The sequence below is a fragment of the Phacochoerus africanus genome, chromosome X, assembly GCF_016906955.1.
Source record: "Phacochoerus africanus isolate WHEZ1 chromosome X, ROS_Pafr_v1, whole genome shotgun sequence".
Classification (NCBI taxonomy): Eukaryota; Metazoa; Chordata; class Mammalia; order Artiodactyla; family Suidae; genus Phacochoerus; species Phacochoerus africanus.
This window is the reverse complement of record NC_062560.1, coordinates 288,560-309,458: the sequence shown is the minus strand read 5'-3', so window position 1 is coordinate 309,458 and position 20,899 is coordinate 288,560. Positions and strand designations below refer to the sequence as shown.

At 56.7% G+C, this 20,899-nt stretch overlaps 1 protein-coding gene and 1 long non-coding RNA gene across 2 annotated transcripts in view; both read left to right on the top strand.

Annotated features, from left to right (window-relative positions):
- Positions 1-1,402: 1,402 nt before the first annotated feature.
- LOC125118185 (uncharacterized) lies at positions 1,403-2,674 on the top strand. The gene is made up of 3 exons (XR_007132790.1): positions 1,403-1,472; positions 1,740-1,871; positions 2,463-2,674. It is a non-coding gene; the product is annotated as an uncharacterized LOC125118185 (long non-coding RNA).
- A 71-nt stretch (positions 2,675-2,745) lies between these two features.
- The window catches only part of LOC125118832 (proline-rich proteoglycan 2-like), a 186,663-nt gene continuing 168,509 nt past the window's right edge, over positions 2,746-20,899 (top strand). Inside the window, exons 1-5 of the mRNA XM_047765660.1 lie at positions 2,746-2,751; positions 3,132-3,271; positions 3,340-3,416; positions 4,075-4,212; positions 18,702-19,456. Coding sequence (XP_047621616.1) covers positions 2,746-2,751; positions 3,132-3,271; positions 3,340-3,416; positions 4,075-4,212; positions 18,702-19,402 — 1,062 coding nt within the window. The 3' untranslated portion in view covers positions 19,403-19,456. The remainder of the gene's footprint in view (positions 2,752-3,131; positions 3,272-3,339; positions 3,417-4,074; positions 4,213-18,701; positions 19,457-20,899) is intronic.

Genomic DNA, 20,899 nt, shown 5'->3' with positions numbered 1-20,899 from the left:
ATCCATCTGTGTGACGGTTGTGCAAACGTAGGTAGACACCTGCCCTGTTGCCAGCCGCCATCCAGAGCTGGGGTCCCAGCAGCGGGTGAAACCGACTAGTTCCCTCTCCTCAAGGGGTTTCATTGTCATAGGGGCTGGGGGCCGCCCCGATGGGGAGATCACATCCAGAGAGCCAGGAAATACCTTGCGTTTTGTTGGCTTGTTTGTGTTTTCTCTTTTGCTTCGTTTCTTTTCACGGCTGCACCTGCAGCATGTGAAATCTCCCAGGCTAGGGACTGAATCAGAGTTGCAGCTGCTGGTCTACACCACAGCCACAGCAACGCGGGATCCAAGCTGCGTCTGCGACCTACACCCCAGCTCACGTCAACACCGTATCCTTAACCCACTGAGCGAGGCCAGGGATCCGACCCACATCCTCGTGGATCCTAGTCGGGTTCGTCCCCGAGCCGCCATGGGAACTCCTAAATCTGTTGAAAACTTTGGACGACATGCCTGTGGGACCCCAAAATTCCGAGGTGGAAGCCCTGGTCCCCAGTGGGCTGTGTTAGGAGGTGGGGCTTTGGGAGGTGATTAGGGTTAGTTGAGGTCATGAGGTGGGTCCTTTTTAAAAGAGGAAGAGACCCCAGATCTCTCTCCACCGTGTGAGGACAGAGCCTCACTGGAAGCTGAGCCTCGCCAGGAACTAATCTGCCCCTGCCGTCGTCTCGGACGTCCAGCTTCCAGAGCCCTGGGAAATCCATGTCCAGTGTTGGAGCCACCCCCGTCTGTGGCATTTTGTAACCACAGACTTGGGAGATAATGACAAGGCCTCTGAAACAAATCTGGGGGAAAGAAATGACCCAAAGGTGAGCTTCGGGCATCACCTCTCCTTCCTCTGAAGCTGTCACTGATCAGGAGGAGAGCCTCCAGTTGGCCCGAGACCTGAGAATCCCACGTCGGTTGTCACTGAAAGAGCTGGTGCCCACTCACCCCGGTGATGGGGTGACACCTGCCCGGGACGTGCGAGGAGCAGGGCCTGTTCCTGGGGTCGCGGCTGCCCCAGGTCGTCTCTGGGTTGGCCCGATCCTTCAGGGCTGCTCCCACAGCTGCCTCCCTCAGGGTCCCTGCCCCGGACGGCTCTGTGCGAGTGTCCTGGGTGCTGCCCACGGCGGGGCTGAAGCTGCAGGACGCTGCCCTCCTGCATTTCTGGGGGTGTGATGTCCCAGGTCTCCGTGGGCGGGGCTGGTTCCTCCCCGGGGCCTGCGGGGGAGAAGCGGCCCGGCCCCTCCCAGCTTCTGGGGGCCGCCGGCACGCTTGGCGGTCCTGGGCGTGTGGACGCATCGCGTCGTCTCTGCTCCGCCCACTCGCGGCTTCTCCTGGGGCGTGGCCGCCTCCGGATCCCCCCTTTTGATACAGACCCCATCAGAGCGGATCAAGCCCCACCGGAACAGCCTCGTCTTGATTTTCTCGCAGAGACCCCGTCTCCGCACACGGTCAGACTCTGAGGTCCCGGGGCGAGGGCCGCACCTGGTGAACGGGGCCACGTTCCGCCCAGCGCGGGTGTCCCCTCCCGCGTCTTCCTCTCCCTCTTGCGTCCCCCTGCACGGCCGTCTCCTCTGTCCAGCATCCCTCATCCTGTGTGCTCCTCCCTGGCCTCCGTGTCCACCTTCTCACCTGCCACCCCCCCAGCCCCACCCTGCGAAGGCCCAGCTCACCAGGTCCCACAGCCTCAGGACTCAGCATGTAACACCCACCCCCAGGAGTGTGCAAAAGCCTCGGACCCCGGCCGGCTATGAACCATCTCACTCTGTGACTAAGAGGAGGAAGGCCTGGGTTCTTGCCTTGGACGATGCAGCCTCTCCATGAACCAGGCAGCCGGCTCGTCAGGGGAGGTGGGGATTTAATACAGACGGAGGGGGGGTCAGGGAGCCCTAAAACCCTCGGGACCAGATGGCCCCCACACGGGGAAAGAAAACTGTACCTAACGAGCCCTGCCTGTGCCCTGGAAGCTGCCAGCCTACCTTTGCAGAGCCAGCTTTCCTGGGGGCCCGCCAGAACGTGAGTCCCTGTGCCACATCTCTGGAGGCCCATGGGGGCCACGGCGGTGCCGCAGGGCAGCCAGGCTGAGATCCTAGACCCAGAGGCCCATAGAAGGCCACTTGGGGAACCGCTGGCCGTCAGAAGCAGCTCTGTGTTGTCAGCTTGGAGAGAAGGGGGCAGGGGCATGAGTTCCTGCAGAGCCATCGGCTTGCGGATGGTGGGGGGTGGAACTACGAACGTGAGGTCAGGCTTCCCGTCGCTGAGGGGCAAGGAGGGTCCCCCCACCCACGCACAGCGAGCTGGTGAGGTCGGAGCAGTGTGCGAAGCCGGCCCCTTCAAGGCATAGCCTTTGCCACCGAGAGGGAAATTCTGAGCTTCTGCCCCAGGGCAGTGGTCCCCCAGTGCAGAGAGCCTGCTGACACTGTCACCCCTCCTGGCTCCAGGGCCCTGGCCTCAGACGCTCCCTGCCGCTCGTCCCCAAGCGGCATGGAGCAGGGCTGTAGAATCGAAACGCTACCCACCCAGGAGCCCCTCGTCGTCCTGCCGGACACAACACGGCCGTGGGGGTTGCCTCCTTCCTCCAGCTGCCTTCCAAAAATAGAGCCTCCAGGACGCGCACGAGGTCAGGTGTTGGACGCGGATGCCAGCTGCTCGCCTGCAGGGATGTTTTTAGAGTGTCGGCATCTCGGCCACTTGTGCCGTGGCCAGAAATAAACTCTGCCACTCATGCGGGTGAGGCGCCTGGGAGACGCGGGCTGGGCGCCACCTGATCCACCCCCTGCTCTGCACACATGGCATCGATTGAGCCAGGAGGTGGGGGGGTGGGCGGAGGGGACTCCATCCCACAGCTGCTGCCCTGAGTGTCCAAAGCCACGACCTGACCACCCTGGACCAGGCTGGCTCGCTCTGAGGGTTCACTGCAGGCTGCCCTTTCTTAGAAGGTGCCGTGCCCTCCCTCCCAGGCTGTCACGGTGTGTGTCTGTCTCCACCACACTCTCGGTCCAGAGATCAAGAAGCAGCCTGGCCATCCTCCCAGCCCCCACTGCCCACCTGGAACTCCTGTCCCCCCCACCCCCAGAGTCCACCTGGAGCTCCTGTCCCCCTGCCCCCAGCATCCACCTGGAGCTCCCAGCCTCCTGGCCCCCATTGTCCACCTGGAGCTCCTGTTTCCCAGCCCCCAGCGTTTACCTGAGGCTCCTGTTCCCCTGGCCCCCAGCATCCACCTGGGGCTCCTATCCCACCCGCCCTCAGCGTCCACCTGGGGCTCCCATCCCACTGCCCCCAGTGTCCACCTGAGGCTCTTGTCCCCACCTCCCCCAGTGTCTTCCTGGGGCTCCCGGCCCCCCCAGTCCCCAGCATCCACCTGGAGCTGCCGTCCTCCCTCCCTCAGCGTCCACGTGGGGCCCCCACGCTGAGCTCTAATGCACAGCCAGCTTGGACTCTGCCCACACTGAGCTCTGATGCACAGCCAGCTTTGACTGTGCCCTTGATGACACAAATCCTACATTGTGGACCCACAGCTCCTGCTGGACCACAGCTCCGAGCTGCAGAGGGCATTTGGTAAACACCTCTCTGGGGGCACCTATCACCACCCAAAGGGACACAGCTCTGCCCCTGCCCGGGGGTGGGTGGGACTCGGTCTACCTGGTGTATCCAGACCACACAAGCCAGGGGTGATCCAAGCTGTGGTGCAGCCTGCTGAGCACGTGAGCCCTTGAGGCTCTGCCTGTGGGGACGGATTTGAACACTCAATGAAAACAGCTCACTGCTAATGACAGAGCAGGACTCACAATCCCAGGAATGGGGGAGTCTGTCTCCCAGCCTTGCACAGCCCACGGGGTATGGGATCGCTGTCCCGGGGACCCCCCAGCTGAGGTCCCACCCCTCCTATTGGCTACTGTAAGGTCAGCCCCTCTTCCACACCTAGAGATGGGGTGCAGCCAGCTCAAGGAGGATAGAGAAGGACCAGCAAGCTGCCCATGGGTCAGTTCTGTGGACTCCGGTGCTCCTGGGGTCAAGGGCATCCCTCCCGCGTGGTGAGCCGTCTGGCACCAGGTGGGCCCTACCTGTCCCGGGAACCAGGCAGCATGACAGCAGGTGAAAAGCGCCGGGAGACCATCAAGCTCTCAGGGCCAGGACACCCAGGCAGCGGCCTCCTGAAGCCCAGTCCAGCCAGACGCAGCCCCCAGCCCAGTGGGTGGACAGTGCTGTCCACAGACCATATCCCACGGCCGCCCCAGGAAAGTTCCTGAAGGAAAACAGGCACAAGGTTGGAATCCACATAAAATTGTCAAATCCACCTTAGTAATTTGTTGGATGGTAAAACGATGCACAAAGAGAATCAAATTATAGGAGTTCCCTGGTGGCTCAGCAGGTTAAGGCTCCGGCGTGGTCACTGCTATGTCTCGGGTTGCTGCTGTGGCAACGTTTCGCTCCCTGGCCCTGGACCTTTCAAGCACTGTGGGCAAATCCAAAAAAAAAAAGGAGAGAGAATCAAATTATAAATAATATAGCATGCTACCGTAATTGCATTATAACATATGTATGTGCCTATGAAATGTAAAAGGCACAGTATTGCCATATTGTGCCATGTTCATTATATAACACACCCATATACTGTGTAATAATATGGCACCGTGGTGCATTAAGCATATAGTGTCTTATTGCTACATGATAGGCTTACAGGTATCATGTAAAGTTATATAAAGTAAAATGTATACATGTGGGTATGATATATAATTATGCGTCATGAAATTTTATAGGATACATATTATATGCATCATGTAGAGTATAGAATATACAATAATACCCATAATTTTTATACGTAGATATATGCATGTACCTCACAAGCTTTTTGCTTGTTTCCAAGCGGCATGTGTGCATGTGTCTTAGAGGAAACAGGTCGGCATCTCATCCGTCTGTCTATTGTGTATCTGCTTAGCATCATCCGTCTCAATCTACCCATCTGTCTATCTATCCAGCCATTAAGTGTCTATCTCTCATGGATCTATCTGCCTATCTACCTATCTATCCATCTATTATATATCTATTATGGATTTATCGAGCATCCGTCTCTATCTGCTTATCAATTATTTATCTACTTACCTATCTCTCCCTCACCTGTCTATTTCTCTACCCATCTAACCTGCCATCGATCTATCAATATCTACCATCTATTTACCTTTCATCCCCTGTCGGGACGGAAACACAAGCTGACCATGCAAGTTGCATTTCAAGGGGTCAGGTACCAACCATCTCAGGATGTTTGCAGAGAAAGGATTGAACTGGTTTGGGCAAGGTGGTCAGGTTTGGCTTTAAGATGGGTCAGAATCCTGTTCACCATAGTGAATAACCCGCTTCCTGGGTGGAACCCCGTTCTGACTCTGCCCCACGCGTGGTCAGAGGATGGCCGTTCGAGAGACATGCTCACTCATCGTAGAAGCAAGTTGTGTCTGGAACGATGGCATCCCTGATGACGGGGCAGGAGGTGATGGGACATGCTTTGGCGCCCACTGACAGCGCTGGCTCTGTCTGAGCCTCAGAAATGCCACAACTCTGAGAGCTGGCCTTTCACGTGACCAGAAGCTGTGGGGGGGGGGTCACTTGTCGCCACCATGGAACTGTCATGACCGGGCAGCACAGGCAATGCCCACCATGGCATCGGCTGAACCCACGCGAGCTCTGTGTCCCCCGCACCCCAGTGATGCCCATGGGTCAGCGCGTCACTGTCCTCGAAGTGCCTGACCGCGGCCGATGCTGGAGGTCAAGGGTTAATGACATTCCTCAGATTCTGGAGCCAGACAGCAATGCAGCCTTAATGCCAGGCGTGGCTGCAATTTCCTGAAATTTCCTGGTACGCAACCCCTGGGGCATGAAAAAGAGCCCTTAAAATAACCTGAGGTCCGTGCTGCCAACAGGAGCCTGTGCCCAGCTGTCCCCCAAGGACATGCCTGCCGCCTGGCTCTGGAGGGACACAACGCACAGCCGGGACCGCCGAGCCCCGTGTCCTTGTCAACCTTGGGGATGGCGGCCAGAGAAAGACTGGGGTGTCTGGGCAGCCTCGTCCGAATGGTTTGTCACGAGACGCCCCCGTTTGAGACAGTCGTCAGGGCTTCTGCCCACACCCAGCCCCAGGCTGACGGGCTGCGTTCCGTTCCCGACACCCCCCACCATGCGGGGTCCCCGAGGCTGCAGGTGACCACACAGTGGAGCTTAAAACCACAAACCTCCATCCTCCCCCAGCCCTGGGGACCAGACCTCTAAGGTCAAGGGGTCCCAGGGCCGTGCTGCCTCTGGAGGCTCAGGGGAGGGTCCTTGGTCCCCGGGGTCTGTTTTCTCTGTAACTTCCTTAGATGTCCCGATTTCTCCCATCGCACCCAAGACTTCCATGGTTAGAAAGTAATTCGTTGTTGCTGTGCCGTGATCTAAGGCACGAACCTTGGCCCTCAGAAGTAAAACCCTGAGGGATTTCCTGCCGTGGCGCAGCAGAAACGAATCCGAATAGCATCCATAAGGTGGTGGGTTTGATCCCTGGCCTCGCTCAGCAGGTTGAAGATCCGACGTTGCCCTGAGCTGTGGTGTAGGTTGCAGACAAGGCTCGGATCTGGCGTTGCTGTGGCTGTGGCACAGGCCAGCAGCTGTAGCTCTGATGCGACCCCTAGCCTGGGAACCTCCATATGCCACCAGTGCAACCCTTAAAAAAAAAGCGAAAAGAAAAAAATACAGCCCTGCATCATCAAGGAAAATGTGAGCTCACATTCAGAGTCAAATGTGGGTCTTAAAAAAGGACAAATACCATGTCTAACCCCCCAGCACCCTTAACACTGTGTTCACTGAAAGAAAAACACAGCACACCCGTTGTCTAAAGAGTTTCCACCTGCTTTGAGTCCAAGGGGAATCATAGGTCACAGCAAAAGTCCTCTAGCTAGGAATTCCCACCATGGTGCAGTTGGTTAAGAATCTGACTGCAGCAGCTCCAGTTTCTGCAGAGGCACAGGTTGGATCCCCGGCACATCGCAATGGGTTAAAGAATCCGGGGCTGGGAGTTTCCGTCGTGGTGCAGTGGAAACGAATCTCACCAGGAACCATGAGATTGCAGCTTCAGTCCCTGGCTTTTCGCTCACTGGGTTAAGGATCCGGCGTTGTCATGAGCTGTGGCGTAGATGGCAGACGTGACTCGGATGTGGTGTTTCTGTGGCTCTGACGTAGGCTGGTGGCGACAGATCCAATTGGATGCCTAGCCTGGGAGCCTCCATATGCCGCAGGTGCAGCCCTAAAAAGACAGAAAAAAAAATCGGGTGTTGCTGCAGCTGTGGCTTGGATTCAATACCTAGCCCAGAAACTGCCACATGCCTCGGGTGTGGCCGTATAAACAGTCCTGTACCTAAGGTCTTCGTTCCCTGAGGAAGTATCAAGAAAACATCCTTTTATTTTTCCCTTAAGGAAGAATCAGTCAGCAGGGATGTAGGGGCTCACATTCCTGGAAAGAATCCGCTCTTATGTCCTGAGTTTATTCACAGCGTAACCCGACCCTGAAATCAGTTCAACACACGTGCTTCAAAGATTTGTTGCTGTTGTTGCCGTTTTTAGGGCCACACCCGCAGCACATGGAAGTTCCCAGACGAGGGGATGCATTAGAGCTGCAGCTGCCAGTCGACACCACAGCCACAGCAACGTGGGATCGGAGCCACGTCTGCAACCTACACCACCGCTCACGGCAACGCTGGATCCTGAACCCACGGAGTGAGGCCAGGGATCGAATCCCACCCTCACGGTTACTAGAGGGTTCGTTACGGCTGAGCCACAACGGGACCTCCACCTCAACACACATGCACGTGGCTCTCGCTCTCAGCAGTTTGGAAGAGGGAGGAAATCTGTTGCAACCCGGGATGGTCCTACTTGAGCAACAAACACGATTCTCCTTTCGCGTATCCCTCCCAGTCCTTCGCCAACGCTCTTCTTGTGGCGACGGCTTCCTGCTTAGCAATTCCTGCTGCTGGAACAGGTGCCTTTGCCTCGGCCGCCCTGCGCGGCGCTGCGGGCTTTCTCCAGGGAACACGCCCTCACTCCCAGAGCCTCCTGCCCGCCCTGATCCCCGAGATGCTCTTCAATTTTTTTGGTGCCGGGGTCTCACAGCGATGAAGATCGGTGCTTGCTTTGGGGGACTATTGCCTTTTTCTTTTTCTTTCTTTCTTTTTTTTTTTATGGAGGTGTGGTTGACTTACAATATTATATTCGTTTCAGGAGTACAATGTAATGACTCACACATCTGACAGGTTATCCTCCCTTAGAGGTTATTACAAGATAATGGCTCGAGGAGTTCCTATTGTGGCTCAACAGGGTAAGAACCTGACATAGTGTCCATGAGGATGTGGGTTCGATCCCTGGCCTCTTGCTCTGTGGGTTAAGGATCCGGCACTGCCCTGAGCTGTGGTGTAGGTCACAGATGAAGCTCAGATCTGGCGTTGCTGTGGCTCTGGTGTCGGTCGGCAGCTGCACCTCTGATTCAACCCCTAGCCTGGGAACTTCCATATGCTGCAGGTGCGGCCCTAAAAGAAGGGGGGGAAAGGTCATGCCTCTGTTTCCTGTGCTGCATGATCTGTCCTTGTAGCTTCTCTCTTATACATGGTCGTCTGTACCTCTCCCCCCTCCCCCCTTCTGCCCCTCCCCCTTCCTTCTCCCCCTGGGAACCCCTCCTTGCTTCTCTGCATCCGAATCTACTTCCTTTTTGTTTTATTCACTAGTTTGTTGTATGTTTTAGATTCCACACGTAAGTGATATCATGTGATATTTGTCTTTCTCAGACTTCACATACTAGGAAAATCTCTAGTTGCATCCATGTTGCTGCAAATGCATGACACATTCTTTGTCAGGGCTGAGTAATATTCCACTGTGTATGTGGACCACCTCTTCTTTCTCTGTGCCTCTGTCAATGGACCTTCAGGTCAATTCCACATCTTGGCTGTTGTGAATAGCAGGGCAGTGAGCATGGGTGTGGGAGGGGGGGCGATTTTCCTAAGATAGTTTTGCAGAGTGAGGGCTTTTAAACCACAGAAAATGCACATCTCTCAGAATCCATCACAGAGTTGCTTTTGAAGAGAATTTAAGGGAACAGCCGAAGGTGAGACCATGTGTTTATTAAAGAAAAACACAGGCAGGTTATCTGGACTGAAGCAGAGGCGTCACTCCCCCTCTGGGGCAGGTGTATTCCACAAGGCTCCTCTCCCAGCCCAGGTGGGCGGGGGACCCAACCAGCCTGGAACCCACAGGAGAAGAGCATCCTGAGCATTTGCATTTTTCACCGCGCCCCGATCAGAGCTGATCCTCAAAGTCTGTGACTCTCAGCCGAGTAAGTGCTTGGCTCCCAAGGGTGCTTTTTGCCTCCGTGCAATGTAACCAAACAAGGAAGTTTTCCCCCATTATCTGGAATCATTATTTAAAGTCGTTGGCTTAAGAGCCTTATCAAATGACTCCAGGCTTACAGAGAAGTGTCTCTTCTCTTCTGAGGGGGATGAAGGTCAGTGGGCGATGGTGAGTGAGGGCTCTGGGTCCACCACAATGGAGGTGGGGCTGCGTGAGCATTCTGGGGTGGCCACAACCGATGGCCACACACCAGGGGCTTAAAGCCACACCAAGTCATTGGGCTCAAGTCCTGGGGGACAGGTGTCTGAGGTCAAGGGGTCCCGGGGCCGTGCTCCCTCCACAGGCTCCAGGGGAGGGTCCTTCTGCCTCTTCCAGCTTCGGGGGCTCCAAGTGGCCCTGAGGCCGTGCTCCCTCCAAGGCTCCAGGAGAGGGTCCTTTCTGCCTCTTCCAGCTTCGGGGGCTCCAAGTGGCCCTGAGCTGGTGGTCACCTCACTTCTGTCTCCGCCTCCGTCTTTATGTGGCTTCTCCTCTGTGTCTGTGTCTCCTCTTCTGTCTCTTAGGAGGACACTGTCCTTGGAGGGAGGACCGCCCTCATCCAGGAGGACCTCCTCTCAGACCCTTCCCGTGGCTTCTCCTCTGTGTCTGGGTCTCCTCTTCTGCCTCCAATTCCATCCAATTCTCCACCGCCTGCCAAGGATGCATCTTCCCCATCAACCCTCAGGAAACATGTCCAGGTCTGCGGGACCCACGGCTTCTGCTCATTTCCCACAGGGACAACTGTCCTGGTTTCGGTCTCGGTGGCAGGCAGCTGCCGCCTTGCCCTGGCCCCCGACGCCTTTCCAGGCGGTTGCGTCCATTACATCCTCATTTCTTACCAGCCGTTATTCTCTCCCATTGCGACGGAGCAGTTACAGGTTCGGTCACCAGAGGATGCGGAGTCTGGGCGCTGTGATGCGTGTTTCTGCACTTTGCGAGAATATTGAAGAGACGTCATTATTTCCCTCGGTCCCGCGGTGGCTTCTGCCTTTTGATTACCTGCACCAGAAGCATTTCCATATGCCGTCCTTCACCCTGACCAGTGCCAAGTGCTGAATATTCAGATTACATTGGAGCTTTTTGCCCATGAGTAAGGAATTGGATGCTCTTCTACCACACACAGTGTCCTCCCAGGACGGGAAATCGAGTTGAAGGTGGCGGAAAGCAAGTCAGAAGCCGAAGTGCTTTTCCTTATCACCGAAACCTGAAACAGTGCCGGGGGGAACCGGGGGCTGCGGAGGGAATTCAATCAGACGAGAAAAGGAATGGGGGCCTTTTCAACCTGCCGCTCATGTTGCCAGACACGTGGCAGCCAGGGGCTGGGGGTAGGCGGGCAGGGTCGCCTTCCCAGGGATGAGGATGCGGGCATGGGGACTCAGGGGAAGGAGACACACACACACACACACACACACACACACACACACACGCCGCTGCCCTGCAACCAGCTCCCCTGCCAGACGCCGTGCCCGCCACCCTCCGCTTCTTCCTGAACGCTTAAGATACGCAAAATTGACACCATGTCCTAGTTACAGTTTCTCAGAGCATCTCTCACAGCCAGCTCTCCCAGGCTGCATTAAAGCTCAGCTGGCTGGACTTTCTCACCAGAACTGCCCTGTTTTAACAACGACCCCAGGCTGTGAGTGTCCTGGGGTGGCCACGACAGATGACTCCAAACTGGGGGGCTTAAAACAGCACAAGGGCACCCTCCCCCATCCTGGGGACCAGACTCTGAGGTCACAGTGTCCCTGGGCCATGCTCCTTCCAGGCGCTCGGGGGGAGGGTCCTTCCCGCCTCTTCCAGCTTCTGGGGGCTCCAGGAGGCCCTGGGCTGGTGGCCGCCTCCCTCCCGTCTCTGCCTCCATCTTCCCGGGGTTTCTGCTCTGTGTCTGTGTCTCCTCTTCTGTCTCTTGGGAGGACACTGTCCTTGGAGGGAGGGCCCCCCTCATCCAGGAGGACCTCCTCTCAGACCCTTCGCTTCATCACACCTGCAAAGACCCTGTTTCCAAATAAGGCCCGGTTCACAGGTTCTGGGTCGGGGCGAGGACACAACTGCGGGGCCCCCACTGAAGCCCTCACCCTGGGGTCGGGGAACAGGGATCTCTGTAAGAACACTGTTGCCCTTTTCAGAGGCAACACCAGGCTTGGGACAACCTTCGCTAGGTTTTCCTTCTCCAAACCTCAGGGCAGCCCTGCCTCTGCCAACTTTCTGCAAACACCTTCACTGGTTCTCCCCAGATGGCTAATCAGACCCGCGTCACCAGGTCATCTTAGAGCCAGGTAAAATGCAGGGCACCCTTAGCAACAGTCTCCTCAGAGGCCTCAAATATTCATGGGACAGTAGAGAAAGCGCATCAAGGGCAGAGAGTGGCCACACGGCCAGGGGCACGGGGAGAAGGCCACTTCCGCCTGGGCACGGCCGGGCCTGCCTCGTTCCTCGTGGGCCCTGTGCTGGGGCCCCTGCCGCCTCGCCTGTCACATTCTGATCCCACGGCCTCACCCCCTGTCTTCCGAGCCCCTTCCCTGCTCCCTTTCATGGGTGTGTCTTGGCTGCTACCTACGGGCTTCCTCTTCTTTTTTAGAATTAAGGTGATATTCATGTGATATGAAAATAAGCATTGCCCCTGGGACAATGGTATCACCATCTGGAGTCCCATGCCCATAAACGACCATCCTTCTCACTGTCACGGTTATAGTCACAGGCCTCAAACATACTGCATCATTTCAGTCCCCTGGCATGAAAACCTTCACTGTTCTGCCTTTTGTGTAGCAGTCAGCTAGTGGCACGTAACAGCCACCCCCATGATCACTGGTTACAGCAGCACTCCTCTCTTTTCCTCTCTATCTACACCCATAGGTGGCTGGGCAGTTGGCTGACATGCACTGGCCCTTCTCTCTAAACTCAGTGACTGGGCCTCTTCCCTGAGTTCCCTCAGGGCTCACTGGCCCACCCTTGGGAGTGGCTGTGCTCCCAGGTAGCTGTGACACCTTTTGTTTTGTCCACTTAAGGATAGCCCAGGAGGCAGTATACTGAAATACTGCCCAAAGAGGAAAGGGGGACTCTCAGGATAGAAGTCATAGGAGTTCCCGTTGTGGCTCAGTGGTAACAAACCCGACTAGTAACCATGAGGCTGTGGCTGACTGCTTGCAGTGCAGAAATACATTCTGTTGGAGTTCCCGTGTGGCTCAGTGGGTGAAGAACCCAACTAGTATCCATAAGGATGCGGGTTCAACCCCTGGCCTCACTCAGTGGGTTAAGAATCTGGCATTGCCACGAGCTGTGGTGTAGGTCAGAAACATGGCTTGGATCCTGCATTGCCTGCCAGCCTACACCACAGCCACAGCAACAGAGGATCTGAGCCACATCTGCGACCTACACCACAGCTCACAGCAATACCAGGTCCTTAACCCACTGAGCGAGGCCAGGGATCGAACCCACATCCTCACCGATACTAGTCGGATTCGTTTCGGCTGCGCCATGATGGGAACTCCTGTAAAGTATATTTTAAAATCTTTGGTTTTCAAGGATCCCTTTTGGGATATGGTTAATTGTGATCACACAAAATATTTTGTTTTTTGAGAAAAATAAAATTATGGTCCTTTCATTTAAAAAAAATTTTTTTTAATTGTCAGGTCTATGCGGCGTTTTGCCTACAAAGCTGCTGCTTAGGAAACATTCCATGGATTTCCCCTCCTTTTTGTCCCCATTGCAGAAAACCTGAAGTGTAAGGAATGACCCGTAAAACAATCTTTGTTGAAGAAAACGTTCAAAGGCCATTTGAGCCTGGGTTTCGCAGTCTGGAGACCTTTCCCTGAAGCCACGTGGCTTTTAATGAAGCGAGAAGTGAGGCCGTGGGTCCTGGGGTCGTTTGAGGCCCGCCGGGAAGGCGGCGCAGGGGTGACCGTGATTCACAGGAAGGCACTGTCTCCTCAGCCATCACAGAAGGCGCAAATGTCCAGTGTGGGAATGTGTGTGCCAGGGCCACCCCACCGAGACGGGACGCACTTGTCACTTCCTCCACTTTCTCACCGTACAAAAGGAAATCTCATGGGGCAATGAACTGCTGAGGAAGAAGCCAGCCAGGAATAAAGCAAAGCACAGACAGGCCAGGGAGGGGGAGGTCCCGCTGCGGCTCAGCGGGTTAAGAACCCGACCAGGATCCCTGCAGGTTTGATGCCTGGCCTCTCTCAGTGGGTTCAAGATCCTGCGTTGCCATGAGCGGCTTGGATCTGGTGTGGCGGTGGCTGTGGTGTAGGCTGGAAGCTGCAGCTCCCATTTGACCGCTAGCCTGGAAACTTCCATATGCTGCAGGTGCGGCCCTAAAAAGCAAAAAAAAAAAAAAAAAAAAAAAACCCGTAGCATACTTCCGTACTTTCCAACCTCAAGGAGACCCCAACTCCACGTGCACAGATAGACTGCTCTGGGTCAGAAGCTGGGGTGGGGGGGTACCAGGCCATAACAAGTCTAGATAATCTTCCCACCATGCTCTGCGCTGAAATCCATCTCGGCCAAAAGGTGGGGATCAGGGAGGGCCCCGGGCCCAGTCAGGTGTGAAGGATAAAACAAGGTCACTGCCCAAAGGAAGACGAAGTCCCGGGAGAACTGCCCCATGATTTAAATCACCTCTCTGGCTCCTCATTCAGGGGGACGCCCGCACCCTCACCCCTCCTCTGGGTGCGTGTGACTGCGCTGCGTCTGCCCTACACGCATAAACTACTGCTCTGTGTGCGCTCCCACAGGTGGTACTGTGTCTCTAACAATACACTTTGTATCTGTTTCAAGTCTTTTGCCTCCTTGAAACACTCTTTCTTTCCACAGGGGCCAAGAATCCGGGGAAGTCTGCCTTTAGCTGATAGGGATGGCGTCGGCCCAGGTGGCTGGAGAAGTCCCAGGAGAGGATCACAGATATTGAGGGGAACGTATGGGACGTTGGGAGATCACCGTAAGTTAATAAATTGCTCCTAAAAAAAGCGACCAGCCAAGGCAGGCTGGCTTGCGGAGTGGAGGTGCCAGAACTGCTTCAGGTCGTTGGGTGGGGATGGGATGAGGCCTACATTCGGAATCCATCCACCAAGGGCAGGAGTTTGAGGACCGCCCTTCAGCTGATTTAAATACCCACCTTACCCATACCAAGGAGGAGCCACTCCTCCTGGAAAGGAAGAGGCAGGCTTTGCCAACCCCGACTCCTCCTTGGAGGATAAAACTGTGGCCCATCGGATCCTGGGGGCAGAGCTTCCCTGCCCGCCCCTTGCATCTCTCACTAGCATCCTTTCTTAGTAAATCCATTTCTTGTCCATCACTTTGTCTCTTGCTGAATTCCTTTGGCGCGGAGGCACAAAGAATCTGAACCTTAGTAAGTCCAGACAACAGGTGAGTGCTAATTTAAAATGTCCATTCAAGGCCCAGTATGGGTTCTGGCTGGGTTCAAGTCCCCGCACATGGCTTCAAGGCCCAATGGGGGTTCTGGCTGGGTTCAAGTCCCCGCACATGGCTTCAAGGCCCAATGGGAGTTCTGGCTGGGTTCAAGTCCCGGCATGTGGGTTCAAGGCCCAGTATAGGTTCAAGGCCCAGTATTCAAGTCCCAGCACGTGGGTTCAAGGCCCAGTATGGGTTCTGGCTGGGTTCAAGTCTCAGCACATGGGTTCAAGGCCCAGTATGGGTTCTGGCTGGGTTCAAGTCTCAGCACATGGGTTCAAGGCCCAGTATGGGTTCAAGGCCCAGCATTCAAGTCCCGGCACGTGGGTTCAAGGCCCAGTATGGGTTCTGGCTGGGTTCAAGTCCCGGCACGTGGGTTCAAGGCCCAGTATGGGTTCTGGCTAGGTTCAAGTCCCGGCACGTGGGTACAAGGCCCAGTATGGGTTCAAGGCCCAGTATTCAATTCAAGTCTCGGCACGTGGGTTCAAGGCCCAGTATGGGTTCTGGCTGGGTTCAAGTCCTGGCACGTGGGTTCAAGGCCCAGTATGGGTTCAAGGCCCAGTATTCAAGTCCTGGCACGTGGGTTCAAGTCCCAATCTGGGTTCTGGCCGGGTTCAAGTCCCGGCACGTGGCTTCAAGGTCCAATCTGGGTTCTGGCCGGGTTCAAGTCCCAATCTGGGTTTAGGCTGGGTTCGAGTCCCAGCACGTGAGTTCAAGGCCCAATGTGGGTTCTGGCCGAGTTCAAGTCCCAGCATGTGGGTTCAAGGCCCAGTATGGGTTCTGGCTAGGTTCAAGTCCCGGCACGTGGGTACAAGGCCCAGTATGGGTTCAAGGCCCAGTATTCAATTCAAGTCTCGGCACGTGGGTTCAAGGCCCACTATGGGTTCTGGCTGGGTTCAAGTCCCAATCTGGGTTTAGGCTGTGTTCGAGTCCCAGCATGTGGGTTCAAGGCCCAGTATGGGTTCTGGCTAGGTTCAAGTCCCGGCACGTGGGTTCAAGGCCCAGTATGGGTTCTGGCTGGGTTCAAGTCCCCGCACATGGCTTCAAGGTCCAATCTGGGTTCTGGCCGGGTTCAAGTCCCGGCACGTGGGTTCAAGGCCCAGTATGGGTTCTGGCTGGGTTCAAGTCCCCGCACATGGCTTCAAGGCCCAGTATGGGTTCTGGCCGGGTTCAAGTCCCGGCACGTGGGTACAAGGCCCAGTATGGGTTCAAGGCCCAGTATTCAATTCAAGTCCCGGCACGTGGGTTCAAGGCCGGTATGGGTCTGGCTGGGTTCAAGTCTCAGCACGTGGGTTCAAGGCCCAGTATGGTTTCAAGGCCCAGTATTCAAGTCCCGGCACGTGGGTTCAAGGCCCAATCTGGGTTCTGGCCGGGTTCAAGTCTCCGCACGTGGGTCCAAGGCCCAGTATGGGTTCTGGCTGGGTTCAAGTCCCGGCACGTGGGTTCAAGGCCGGTATGGGTTCTGGCTGGGTTCAAGTCTCAGCACGTGGGTTCAAGGCCCAGTATGGTTTCAAGGCCCAGTATTCAATTCAAGTCCAGGCACGTGGGTTCAAGGCCCAGTATGGGTTCTGGCTGGGTTCAAGTCCCGGCACGTGGGTTCAAGGCCCACTCTGGGTTCTGGCCAGGTTCAGGCCGTTAGTGCTGTCAGTTTCCCAGCCTCTATCTGGTCTACTGGCTAAGTTCCTGGTTTTCATCCAGGCTGCTCAGTTTCAATTCCTGAGCAGAGAGTTACGATCTCGCTTCAACCCCCTCTGTCTCTCTGAGATAAGGAGCAAACTCCACCCCCAACCCCCATGCTGAGGCTCTCCTGCCACCGCTGGAATGTAGAGTAGCCAGCAGAGCTCCCCTTGTCTGTCTGGAGGGTGGGCGTGCCCATCCCAGGTCCAGCTAGCCTCGGGCCCCACGGCACCTCGTGGCCCCGTGGGGTCGGGAGCCTGCCCGGCTGCACGCAGTGAAGGTGGTTCTGTTTCTGAGTTTACTGCCGTCCAGTTGGCAGACACACAGGCTCTTCCTTCGCTCTCTCGGCCTGGCCGGGGGCATAAAGCCGTCTTGTGCAGGCCCTTCCCCTGCAAAACCACAGGGGTGAATGGAAGCTCGTTTAAAAGACCCAGAGTGAAACGCACGTTTGTTCTTTGAGAAGACGTCTGTTTTGCGATGCCCTCAGAGATGTGTATTAGGATTTACTGCTCTCCAGACGCGTCAGCCCGTGAATAGAAAGAAGTGCCCGGAATTCCTGCCTCACGGCTGTCTCGGGACCCAGAACACTGGGGGTTTATCCTCATCTTCAGCTGGACCAAGAATGTCTCGGTCCATCAGTCAACAAAGGATGTTGCAGTCCGCAGCCGCCCGTCCTGGGGGGATTGGGGGCGGGGTGGGGAGGGGAATTAGGGCTCTGGCTGCACTTAAGAGATTTAAGGAGCCCACAAGGAATGATTTCCATGGGCCCAGATTCTAGCATCTTCCCATAATAGAAAAAGGCTAAATTTATTAAGTTGAAATGCCTAGCTCTCTTTTTGTTTTTCTTTTTATGGCCGAGCTCCACCTGTGACGTTAACGCCACAGCTTTCGGCAATGCCAAATCCTTCACCCACTGATGGATGGGTTAAGGAAGCCAGCCTTGCATCCTCAGAGAGACAACTTTAGGTCCTTAACCCTTTGAGCCTCAAGGGGATCTCCCAGTTTTCTTTAATTAACAGTAACCTTTTAATGTCCCAGTAACCTTGATTTTGTTGCAACATCTTCTCTGTACCCTGGCTCCTCCCCAACCCTCCCTCAGAGCAATCTGCAAGGCTGCCTCCTGGGCTTGAAGCCTTCAGCGAGGCCGCCAAATGAAATATAATTCTCCACGTTTGAGAAAATTTTGTTTTCAGTTGACAAACACCAATGAAGTTTGCCATCAATATACACACAAAATAAAACCATAGTTTAAGAGTATTATGCAGTGAGTGTAGCTATATTTATACAAAGAAGAGACCCCAGCTCATAAGAACTTGAAACTACCTCCTAAAAGAGAGCAAACCCAAGGGAAGACTTTTAAAATAAAAAAAAAAAATCAAGACATAAGGGAAAGAGATGCATATGTGCTGCGTGGGTGATTTATTAAAAGGACAAACTGAAAGAAGCTAGTCAAGGGGCCGAAGGCTATTGAGGTGATTAATTCCGCCTCTATCGATTGAGATGGATGCTTTTCGCCATTCTAAGAGAGGTTCATGCTCATCCTAAAAGGCCAGCTTTAAAGCACCTGCACCCCTCCAACCCACCATTACCATTTCATTAACAGAATTATCGTCGAGGCGAGGCTGGCGGGGTGAGGGGTGCCCATCTTACTTAAAAGCCGCACCTGCGCCCCACCTCCGCCTCGGGGCGCTTCCGCGCCCGCCGCGCGCGTGCTCGTTCCCGGGCCGGTAGGCACGCACTGCGCACGCTCGCCGCGGTACCACTCCCTTCTCCTGCAGCACAGCCAGGCCTCCCAGGCGCGCTGGGCTGGCGCGCACTGCGCATGCCCGACCCCCCAGCCGCCGCCGCCTCCTCCTCCGCCTCCTCCTCCTCCTCCCCCCGCCCCCGCCGAGCTCGCCCCGAGGATGCCCGCATCGCTGCGGCCCTAGGGCCCCCTCGCTGGCGCGGGCCGTCCCCCGCAAATGCCTCAAAGCCGAACGACTTCTAAGTGGGGCACCCGCGGTCCTCAACCGCTGTCCCCACCCCGGTCCCCACCCCCGCTCCTGAGCGCCCCCCAGCGCCCTTGCACAGGCCCGGCCCGAGTTGTGGGCGCGGATGGGAGGATCGTGATAACGCCACGCGTTGCGGGTGACGCACAACGCAGGCGACCTTGTAGGGGCGCGCGCCTCGGGCGCCCGTTTTGAAGCTGCCCTGAGCTGGGCGGGCCCTGCTGCGGCCCGAACGCCCGCCTTCCCCGGGCCCCGCGAGCCCACGCAGCCCCGGGGCGGGGCGCCGCCCCCCACCCCTGGCGCAGGAGCCCCACCCGGCCGGGCCCCGCCTCGCCCCGGACCCAGGACCCCAGACCCGCGACCCCCGCCGGCCGGCCGCCTTCACCCGGGACCTCCGGTCCGGAACCCTGACTCTGCCGGGCCCCGCCTCCTCCTCTGGCCCCGAATCACGACTCCCCCGGACTCCCCCGGACTCCCCTGTGGCGGCCGTAGCCCGCTCCGCGGTTCATTCAGGCCCGAGTTCTGTCCGGGTCCCGGGCACGTGTGCGGGAGGAAGGGGGTCCCCCCAGGAAGGGGGGCGCCGAGTCCCGGAGATGCCGCCCGGCAAAGTCCTGCAGCCGGTCCTGAAGATGAAGGTGGATGAGCTCTTCCTGTGCTGGCTCAGCGAGCCCAGCACGCAGGCGATGCTCCAGGACTGTCTGCAGAGGATCAAGGTGCCCGGCAGGCCCGAGAGGGGCGGAGGAGACCCGAGGCAGCCCGCGCCCCCGCTCGCCGCCCCAGCCCCGGCCTGCAGACCTCGCGGGCCCGCTAGCCTGGGCGCGCCCAGTCCGGCCCCGGCGTCCAGCGCACTCCCAGTGGGAGCCGCCTCTAGGTGCCCGGAGTGGGCCACCTGTTCGAGGGCCTCGTAGATCCGCAGGGACCAGAGGAGTAAGTTACTCTTCCTTCTGCTAACACCTGCGCAGGTAATTCGGGTCGCGTAAACGCACGTGTGGCTCCGAGGTGGCCGAGGCTGGTGGAGGAATGTCAGGGGTGATGGCGCTTGCACGTCTAGTCTGTACCCCCTACCCGACCCCCCAAGAAAGTCCCGCACACCGAAAAATGTCTTTGACGCAGTCCCGACATGGCTTGCGGTTCTGGAGTTTGTTTGCCAGTTGGGTTTAGTTATCCACAGCGACTCCTACTTAGCTGCCGAACCTGAAGCTTTTATCCCTAATTTATCCCCAATAAGGACATTTGGGCAGCAGTGTATTTCTTTTTCTTTTTGCTTTTTCGGGCCCCAGGTGCGACCTATGGAAGTTCCCAGGCTACGGAGCACATCAGAGCTGCAGCTCCAGCCTGTGCCACAGCCACACCAGATCCCAGCCGCATCTGCAACCCACACCACAGCTCACGGCAACGCCGGATCCGTAACCCACTGAGCGAGACCAGGAATCGAACCTGCATCCTCATGGATACCACCTGGGTTCTTAACCCGCTGAGCTGCCACGGGAACACCAACAGCACGGTACTTGTGCACTGCAGACAGAAAGCCACAGCGGGGTGCAAGTTCAGTTCCCATAGCTGTGCACAGCAGGGAAGGGGGGGTCTCTCCCCCTGGAGAGAGGTTGTGGACGACGTGAGCTGTGGGACCTGGCAGCGCACTGAACTTAAGAGGGAAGGGCGTGGGCGGAAGGGTGGACCTCCCGGGAACCGATGAACAGACTGGGAAGAGAACAGATCAGAAGTTTCTGCTCAGAGAGCAGAGCGGTCGGACCCCAGAAGGCGGGCTGCTGAGCTGGGGGCCACGCCGGGCAGCCGCGCTGGGCAGGGCGCAGCGTTCTCGGGCTCCCGAAGGGTGGTGTTGCCCCAGGACCACTGTCAGGCGTGGCGCCCCAGAGAGGCCAGCTTCCAGCCTCGGGGGGCCTGTCGTGGCTGCCCTGCCGTAGAAAGTGGGGATGAGAGGCTGCTGACGAGGCAGGGGGAGATGAAAGACCCCCCCCACCCCGCCCCCGTCCGTGCTTTCCACCACCAGATAGAATAAGACAGCAGGAGGAACGGGTTTTGAGGAAACACAGAAAGACTGTCTTTTCAAAGTCCCAAGAGTCTTGGAAAAGTAATGACAGACCTTGTCTGGCACCTGAAGGTGGCTTTGAACCCTGTCTGGGTGTATGTGCAGCTTAGAGCCTGCTTCACTTGGATTTTGAGGCACGCGTAACCCAAAAAGACCTGTCTTTTCACTGGGACAAAGTGATAAGCGCTCTTTTGCCCCAAGAAATGGATAATTAACTCCGGAATAGTGTTCGTAGAGGAAACGCCACGAGGAAAGCACGGAACCCTACTTCTTCACGGACTGCTAGTGGTCCCTGCCGAGGGGAGCCCCGCTGGCCGGGTGGACCACTGTCTGATCGTCCGTTAACACGAGGACC